This window comes from Olea europaea, chromosome 12 (genome assembly GCF_002742605.1).
Source record: "Olea europaea var. sylvestris chromosome 12, O_europaea_v1, whole genome shotgun sequence".
In the NCBI taxonomy this organism is placed as follows: domain Eukaryota; kingdom Viridiplantae; phylum Streptophyta; class Magnoliopsida; order Lamiales; family Oleaceae; genus Olea; species Olea europaea.
The window spans coordinates 27,443,516-27,452,963 of record NC_036248.1 but is presented as its reverse complement, the minus strand read 5'-3'; the positions used below and the strand labels follow the sequence as shown (position 1 = coordinate 27,452,963).

Here is a 9,448-nt window from a genome sequence, read left to right as displayed (position 1 = left end):
AAATTTGCACAGCTCTATAGTAATGCAATACATTATCTGTAGTGCACGACCAAAGATAGAACTTGATTGTTTCTCGATAGACCCTTTTAATTTCAGATTTTAAGATATAGTTGATGCAATCAATTGGCTGTGAAATTTTCGATCTTTGGGATTTGTAAATGCAATCAATTGTTTCTTGTGTGATATGCTCCTGTCATATGAGTTCTTAACCTTTTACTAGTTTATGCAGTTATGGTTTCCATTGTATTCTGTTCTTCAACATAGACGTGCTGCTGATATTGATGAATACAACCAATCTACAATTCAAAGGCATGTATTAAATTTTCTCTTGTGAAATTCAGCGTGGTCAGTAAAGATTTCTAATCAACTTACTGTCACGAATATCTAATAAAAAATGAACATGCAGCTTGGAAGAGTTTGTTCAGATGTCCAGCATTGGTGAATTTAAAAAGCGTCTTCAACTGCTCCATGCTTTCCATGGACAAATTAGTAATGGTTTGAAGCGGGGGTCTTATTCTAGGTAAAGCAGTATTTTTTATGCGTTGGCTAAATGTTAAATTAGATACTGGAAAAGCAGTTAATTCTTCTTAGGATAAAACTGAAAGCATGCCTTTAGTCATTTTGTATTGTATTAAACTGTTCCACCACCAATAATTTTTGTAAAGTTGAGATGCTAATTTGCATTAAATTATGCAGCCCTCACCATGCAGAGAATGTGAAAGTTCTCTACAACACATTTGGCTTCTATGCGCAATTCTTGCCACTGTAAGTTCTCTGTTGCCAACTATTTTGAAATTTATATACATCTTATTACTTCACTTAACTTCTTTTCGGGTTATATTGAAAGTTAATGTTTTTGATGTTTTCAGAATTCTGGAACGCATCGAAGCTAGTAGAAGAAATATTGAGACCGAGTTGAAAGATGTCCTTAAATTGTGTCGCTGGGATCGTGTTGAGATCCACTGGACTGCAGAAACCTCTAAAAGAACCAGGCAGAAGCTGAAAAAGATCATACAAAAGTATACTGTAAGTCAATAACTTCTTCCTAATCAAATTGGACATGGCCTGCTGCAGTTTACAGGATAGGTTCATATTTCCTTAAAGAAATATAATTAGATCTTGAAATACACTTTTGAGTACTGTCAAAAGTGTGACATTAATTCTTCTTATGACTTGAAAGCATTCAAGAAGTTGTACTTTGCCCCAAGAAGCTGATTCCTCGTGTCTATCTTCAGCATAACAGTCTGTAAATCATGTATAAAGTTTGTTTGATATGTATCTCAATCTATGACCTATGCATTCATCAGTTGACATATGAATCATATAACCGAGTGTCCATTATATTGAATACTATAATGGAGGGTCCATTATATGTAAGGCTTTTGAAAACGCCCCGACAATAATTACTGTGGCCAAGTTTACTGCCCTCTGTAAAACAGCTTTTGCGTCTGCTATTGTTAGTTGGCCTGCTGATGATTTCTTGCGATTGAACGTTCATTTATACAGATTGCATAATAATATCATCTTTCTATTTTTGGCACAGGAAATATTGCAACAACCTTTAATGCATTTCCTTGTTCAAGAGGCCTCACGAAGAGGCATTACTACCCAATCTATTCAAGGCATAAACCTCCTAATTGATCCCTATGAGAAGAGCAGGAATCTCCTTAGTACTGTCTGTTATCAGGTTCAATCCACTGATAAGGACAGGTTGCTTTCTTTTCTCATATTTTTGCCCATGCTAGTGTTGTGTATGCCACAAAACTGTTCTCAACTTTTGCTCTTTGTTGCAGCTCTTTATGGGTTACGGAATGGTGCAAGAATGTAGTAGTTGTTTTACAAAACTTTCACTTGGGTAGGATAAGTGAAGTCGGCTTCCCAGATATTTCACTGAAGGATATGGAAGGTAAAATGTTAATCCTTTGTATTCACTTAATACATTTAGCTTTTTTATATGTTTGTTGGCAAATGACAATTCGCACATAAGTGGCTTTCAAATTATGCAGAGGTTAGGAATGTCTTCAAGGATGTACCATCCCAATCTTGCTATTTATATGAAGAAAGAAAGCTGGTGCAGCATGCAATAGAGAAAATATGTACAATGATAATTGATTGTGTTGAACTTTGGGAAGACAAAGGTAAGAATTTGAGGAAGAGGAGGGCTTTCTCGGACCTTCTAAAGCTCTTTGATAGTTGTGGCTTGCTTAAGCACAGAGCAGTCAAGGAGGTACAACTACTCTATATCTCTGTATCGTGTTTTGAGTCTTAAATTTTATTTTCCTATATCTTTGTATGAAACTTATCCCACATTGCAGTATGGAATCTACTGGTACTTTTGTTTACCTTCATTTTCCTGTAAGATTTTCTAGTTTATATTGGTTTATGCTGATATCTTCCATCCCATAGGATCAGTTCAACCAATCGCAGCGTTGCCTCCTTCAGCCATCCTATGATGTACAGCATTTGTTGCTGACACATGGTAGTCAGTCTTCTGGGGATGCCAACATTGCCATTTCCAGCCATTCTCAGAGCTCATCCCATCAACAATTAGAAATCATATGGAAAACAGCAAATCAGTACTATTTCAAGAGCATTGCATCTATGCAAGCTCTGCAGCAAATATCCCTGAATTTTCACAAGGATTTTACTCTTGAACAGGTACTGCACAGTACATAATTTAATGGATTTTGTTGTGAAATGCTATGCTATCTATCAAAATTCAGTTTCTCGTAGCTGTAGAAGTAGAAAATATCCTCTGTGGCCTGATTTAGAGGTCACATGAGATTTTTAAGGTAGTTTTGTCTGCCCTAGTCTATGTATACCTTGTGATGGCTAAATTATTTTGGGGAGGCTGTTTGATGACCTGCATTTTCTAGGTACGATATCTTCTTTTTTTTTTTTTTTTTTCTTTGGTGTTCTTTAAATTCGTAGAGTTAGAAGAAATTTTAATTGCTGCATACATGTAATTTAGGTTAACAGTTACATTTTAGTTTCATCTGGATGAATTGGCATGTATATCTTTGAATGTGTATCCGGGATTAGTTGTTAAGTCCGTTACATTTTTAAGCTTTTAGGCAATATTTATATTGTGATGCGTTAACCTATTAGTATGCTTATGTACAGATGGATGAATATGACTTTTTTCTCCATTTCTTTTTGTGTAGATTAAACGATCAGGTTCTTATATTGACCATCTAGTGGAAATTCAACAAGAACAACGGGCACTTGCTTATGGTTTTGCCAATCAACTCAAGTGTGTGAAGGAATGCACATGGCCTTTGTCAAACTTGTTCTCGGGCTCCATTTCTTCAGATGGTGGCACTAGTAGTGATTTCTGTTTTACCCAAAACCAACATGCCACTTTCAAATGCATGTGGCAACAGAAGGTTAGACTTTTGACCTGTTGAAGTGAATAAGAACCTTCCTGCTCTTTGTTCACCAAATTGGACCTCACATTTCTTCTTTTACTGCAGCAACTTTTTGATGGTTTTTACTCCATGCTGTATGATGAACATTTGTTGCTGCGAATGGTTGAAGACAATCACTTGAAAAATTGTCTAATTATCAAAGATGAAGTGCAAAATATCCATATGTTCATTCAGAAGTTCTTTCCAGACTTTCAGAAATCTAAGGTACTGTATTCTCATTCACTGTGCTACTATTCTAAAAGGTTAAAAACAGCGTTGTCTTACTTAAATGGAAATTTCTCGATAGGATTTGCTGGATTGCTATCTTCTTTGTGGTAATAGAGATATAACTGCGGTAGGAGCTGTATTGAATCCTTATGGCATTACAAAAGAAATGGAGCAGCTGGTAAATCAGAACTTCCAGTTGATTCAGAAATTTGAGGAAAATCTCTCTGCTTTCCAGAAGCAAGATGGGAACAGATTAGTCCAAGAAATCCTGCTTGGGCATTTTAGAGATTTACTTGAGAAGGTACGTACAAATTTTATTCAATCGAATGTCGTCCTCAGATATGTCAGTTAATTTTCTTTAACTTTTTGAGCTATTGAAGTATTTCTAGAGGTTGTGCCGTAGGTGTATTGTGCGAGGAAAAATATTTGTAAAGTATCTCCAGTTTGAGCATTCTTTTACATTTTTCAGGCTAACATTACTGCCGAAGAGTTTTATTCTTCTTTACATGCAAGAAATCTGTCTAATAATATGGATGGGGATCCCAATCGTCATGAAGGGAATATGATTGAAGTTGAAACTTGCTTTGGCAATGCCCTCAAAGGAACATACGAGCGTATCCATGATTCGCTTCAGAGAGTTGGGTCACTGAAGTATGACCATGCTGTTTCTGCAGATTCTTTAAAGAATATGAATGAGTGGAAAATTCGATTTGAAAGAGAGATAGAGAACCTGCAGTTGGTCAATATATGTGAAGATGTAGTGAAAACAATTCAATTTGCTGTAAGTTCTATCACTGCAAGTTTCCTTATAGATTTTTCATTTTATAATTTTTCAAATTGTTTTTTACCAACTGATATTTGTTTCTCAGAGACAACTTTTGAACTACTACGGAGAAAGGAACCCAAGTCTCTGTTCATCTGTTGGTGAACATTTAAGACAATTGTATTTCTTATTGGATTTGATAATGGCTTTTGGTGATAAACTTCTGCAGGATTTTGTAACCATGCATGGGGTGGTAAGTGTTTGTCATAATCTTTTAACTTAAAACCGTGTAATAGTTTTGCATTAATTAACTTTACTTTTCTATTTTTTCATTTTTGGGGATGCCCAATCAAATTTGATATAGCTCCATGCACCTGAATTTACATTTTTTTTCCTATTTCAACCCTAACAGAAGGCTGTATGAAATAAGCTTTGGTCAGCAACTGAGAGAGGAGAAAAAAAATCATGAATAACTGTGATCGTGTTTACAGTTTTCTCAATTTCAATAATTCATGTTCACGATGTTTTCTAATTTTAGGTGTTTCATTTCTAAACTGCTATATCTGAGTCACTAATATGTTATGTTGTACGCAGGTATCCGAGCTAACTTATGTTCTAGCAAATGTGTTTGCTACATTATTTTCCAAAGGATTTGGCACCATTGAAGATCAATCAAATGGTGATGCGGATGATATAACTCAAGATGCACATGGAACTGGCATGGGTGAGGGTGCAGGACTGAATGATGTCAGTGATCAGATTACTGATGAAGATCAGCTCCTTGGCACATCTGAAAAGGTACGGAATCAGATATTTGGAGTATTAATCTCTGTCTCATCCTTTATAACTAAAATTTACAAGGGGTGTTGAACAATCTCATCTAAAAGCGAGAGGGAACAAACTTATTTGAATTACATTTTTAACCTGCCTCCTCACGGGGTTGGCCATATCCATTTGATTACCAGAGGTCTGATGTGCACAATTTTCAGAAAGGGTTGGCGGCGTGACTTGAACCACAAATGATGTTTGCTCCAATATAATGTTGAACTTCATCTAATAGCTTAAGTTATGAGAGAGATGATGCATGTATTTATTTAAATTTAGCCCTAAAAATGCAACAAAAAATTGGGCACGTGATTATATTTTCTCTATTAAGCTTCTGCAGCCAAATGAAGATAATAATGATACGAGCGATGTTCCAAGTAAAAATGAAAAAGGAATAGAGATGGAGCAGGACTTCAGTGCCAGTGCATTTAGTGTTAGCGAGGACTCTGGAGATGATGAAAATGAAGACACTGGGGATGAGCAACTGGACTCTGCTATGGGGGAAACTGGCTTGGAAAGCGAGATAGTCGACGAGAAAACTGGGCACCCAGGTGATGATGAAAATCCAAATAACTTGAATGAGAAGTACGAAACTGGGCCTTCTGTGAAAGACACAGCTTCTAATGATAAAGAACTTCGAGCCAGGGAAGATTCTGCTGGTAATGATGATGATGATGCTGGAGGTCTTAATCCTAACGAATCTACTGAAAAGATTGATGCAAATGGAAAAGAAGAGGGTCCTGATGATATAGAAGATATGCATGTGGACGAAGATGTTGCATTTTTAGATCCTACGGGGCTGAATCTTGAATATCAAAATCCAGTGCCTGAGGAAGATATACATAGGGATGATATGGATGTAACTGAAGCCATGAAAGACGGTGAACCTGAAGATTTCGAAGGTTCTGACCCTGATAATAATGAGAAAGACAATTTAATGGATGAAAACTTGGATGAGGCAGAATCTGAGCAGTTGGGAGAGATTGCTGAAAAAGTCAATGGCCAAGAAAGTAACAAAGAGATGGACTTCGAAACCCCTAAGAAAGACGTGCTGCAATCAACGACTTCTGATTTTGTTAGGGACAATATTCCAAATGCTCAGTCTGCACAAGAACCTAAAGAAGACTCTGATGCAGTAGATCAGGGAGACGTTGCACCAGATGCAAAATGGTCTAACTTCAGTGAGGTTGAAAATGATCTCGCTTCAAGGAGTGGCTTTCCTAATGCCTCTGAGATCGAAATGAGGGTTATTGACTCTGTGGAAGGCAAAAAACTGAGCCACGATCAATCTCAATCTAAAATGCCGACTTTTGAGTCGCTTCAAAGAAATCAGCCGAACCCTTTTCGTAATGTTGGGGATGCACTTGATGGATGGAAAGAGAGAGTTAAAGTCTCTGTTGACTTAGAGGACGAGAAGGACGGTCCAGAGGATTTGGCGGATGAGACAGCTGATGAATATGGATATACCGCTGAGTTTGAGAAGGGTACATCTCAAGCGCTTGGCCCTGCAACAGCAGACCAGATTGATAAAGATATGAATCGAAGTGATCTAGAAAGGGATATTGGAACTGCAGACTTAAAAGACCCCACTACTGAAATGGAAATCGAAATGCAGCCTTCCGATGCACGCCCTGTTAGAACGGCAGCTTTGAATCCTGAAAATTCTGTAAAAAATCAATTGGAGATGTCAGAATCAGACCATCCACTTAGAGAATCCACAGAAGTCAATGATGATCGTGAGATAAATAACTCATCTGAAAGTACAGTGTCTGTAAGGAGGTCATACATGACTGAAGATGTAAATCAACTAAGCAAGCTTTCAATGAAGGATAATGAACTGGGTAAAGCCCATGGCTTCGAGATGTCTGCTGACATGAGAGATGATGCAGCTGCTCTTTGGAGAAGTTATGAATTGCTAACATCAAGGTTGTCTCAAGAGCTTGCTGAACAGTTGCGTCTGGTAATGGAACCAACTTTAGCAAGCAAGCTGCAAGGAGATTACAAAACTGGCAAAAGGATTAACATGAAGAAGGTATGCAACTGTATAATCTTGATTTTAGGATAACAATTGCCTGGTTGCATGGATAAATAATTATGCGATTTTTCATTTTTCAGGTGATTCGATTTTTTGCAAGTCATTTTCGGGAAGACAAGATATGGCTAAGGCGGACACGGCCAAATAAACGTGATTATCAAGTAGTTATTGCTGTGGATGATTCCCGCAGCATGTCAGAAAGCCGTTGTGGAGGTGTTGCTATTGAAGCTTTAGTGACAGTCTGTCGTGCAATGTCTCAATTGGAAGTGGGAGTTTTGGCTGTTGCGAGTTTTGGACAGAAGGGTAACATTAGATTACTTCATGATTTCGATCAGCCTTTCACTGGTGAGGCGGGAATTAAGGTTGGGTCATCTTCTTGCTCTCATTTTCATTCTGCCCAAAACTACAAAGTATTGACTATTGTTCTCTTGCTGGCGGTGTATGCATGCATTTGTTGCTGGTGTATTTGCTTCGTTGTCCTAACTTCAGTTTCGTTGATGTTTTTCTACTGGGGAACAGATGATCTCGAGTTTGACATTTAAACAAGAGAATACTATCGTAGATGACCCAATGGTTGATCTATTGAGATATTTGAACAACATGCTGGATACTGCAGTAATGAACTCACGACTACCATCTGGATATAATCCTCTACAGCAGCTTGTTCTGATCATATCTGATGGTCGTTTCCATCAGAAGGTATCTGTCTATACTTTCGTCTCTGATTCAGATTTATGTGTGCGCATCCGTCTTTGATATGATCCTTCCAACATCTTTTTATAGGAACATGTAAAACGATGCGTGAGAGATGTCTTGAGTAAAAAGCGTATGGTTGCATTCATCTTGATCGATAGTCCACATGAGCCAATTATGGACCTCAAGGTATTTACTTTTCATTCTCGATGCTATACTTGAATTAGACAAATCCAATTTTAACTTGATCTCCTCCTCTTCCAGGAAGTAACGTTTTCGCATGGAGAGTTTTCGAAGGGAAATATCAAGTTCTCAAAATATCTTGATTCGTTCCCATTCCCGTTTTATGTTGTACTGAAGAACATTGAAGCACTCCCAAGGACACTTGCTGATCTTTTGAGACAAGTATGTTCTCGACAAATCAATTTTTTGGTTCCATAGGTTGCCGCATGAAATGGGCTAACCTTTGTTTAATTTGTATGGCATGCGCAGTGGTTTGAGCTAATGCAAAACTCGAGGGACTGAAGTGTATATCGGACTTTTTCGGCGAGGCATTTTCGACTAAGGACCGTTCCTCAGAATGTGATGTTTATATATGTTTTGAGCCATATCTTTAATATAATTTAGCGTAGGGGCAAAATGTATAGAATTTTATTAATTATAAACCTTACTGTGTAAATTCAAAAATGTTTCTGATTAATTTAAGTTTTTTAAATATATGCATTCATTTTCTCAATGTTGATATTGTTTCGTGTCGGTTAGTCGCTAACAATTAAAAAGGATCAGACGATTGTGTAAGGGACAAACCTCTTGACACAAAGTCTCAAAAATGGGTGTTCTTTTATTGGCGATGACTTTATAATTGGAAATTAAAAACAATGTGCCTCCAAGGGGCGCAAGCACACGAGTTACTGTGTTTAAGTCTAAACTAAGGAAATTAAAATTACATGTTCTCTGTTCGAGAGTTTTTTATTCGGTCTCTTTTGCTCTATGTTTTTTCTCCCTTTTATACTTCATGGACGATCTCTTTGTAATCAACGTCTAAAAACTGCTTGATCGTCCTATAACTGTCCACTTTCCTCGTAATGGTCAACTTGTCATGAAAACTGCCTTTTTTTAACCGCTGCCATTACTTTTCGTCGTTCAACCGCTTTCGATTGAATTCCTTGAATCGTGGAACGTGATAGGGCTGCTTTAATAACTGTTTTGATAACTGCACTTCTTGATAACCACAACGCTTTATGTTTGTTAAGACCTTGGGCGACTTGAAGGTTTGGGCAAGAATAGAGTAACAGCTCAGGGTTACTGTATGGCACTCTATTTGCTCAGATTTTGGGCGACTTGCAAACTTGGGCGATGGCGTTACCGCGTTCCTGGGCCTCCCTATTTGGGCCTTCATCTTGATTTGTTTGATTGGGCTTCGTTATTTGGGCTATCTGATTTGGGGATTCTCCAATTGGGCTTCACTCCTTGGGTCGTTCGATTTGGGCTGATTTT

At 37.6% G+C, this 9,448-nt stretch overlaps 1 protein-coding gene across 1 annotated transcript in view; it reads left to right on the top strand.

The window, feature by feature from the left end:
• LOC111406850 (midasin) overlaps window positions 1-8,666 on the top strand; it is a gene marked incomplete at its 5' end in the record, with an annotated part of 42,535 nt that extends 33,869 nt beyond the window's left edge. The window contains 20 exons of the mRNA XM_023036218.1: window positions 230-309; window positions 407-520; window positions 697-765; window positions 870-1,026; window positions 1,544-1,710; window positions 1,794-1,906; window positions 2,007-2,227; window positions 2,407-2,658; window positions 3,165-3,386; window positions 3,474-3,632; window positions 3,715-3,936; window positions 4,105-4,416; window positions 4,505-4,651; window positions 4,993-5,196; window positions 5,555-7,255; window positions 7,339-7,620; window positions 7,778-7,957; window positions 8,042-8,140; window positions 8,216-8,356; window positions 8,444-8,666. Of these exons, the coding sequence (XP_022891986.1) occupies window positions 230-309; window positions 407-520; window positions 697-765; window positions 870-1,026; window positions 1,544-1,710; window positions 1,794-1,906; window positions 2,007-2,227; window positions 2,407-2,658; window positions 3,165-3,386; window positions 3,474-3,632; window positions 3,715-3,936; window positions 4,105-4,416; window positions 4,505-4,651; window positions 4,993-5,196; window positions 5,555-7,255; window positions 7,339-7,620; window positions 7,778-7,957; window positions 8,042-8,140; window positions 8,216-8,356; window positions 8,444-8,476 (4,875 nt within the window). The remainder of the gene's footprint in view (window positions 1-229; window positions 310-406; window positions 521-696; window positions 766-869; window positions 1,027-1,543; window positions 1,711-1,793; window positions 1,907-2,006; window positions 2,228-2,406; window positions 2,659-3,164; window positions 3,387-3,473; window positions 3,633-3,714; window positions 3,937-4,104; window positions 4,417-4,504; window positions 4,652-4,992; window positions 5,197-5,554; window positions 7,256-7,338; window positions 7,621-7,777; window positions 7,958-8,041; window positions 8,141-8,215; window positions 8,357-8,443) is intronic.
• Window positions 8,667-9,448: the final 782 nt, after the last annotated feature.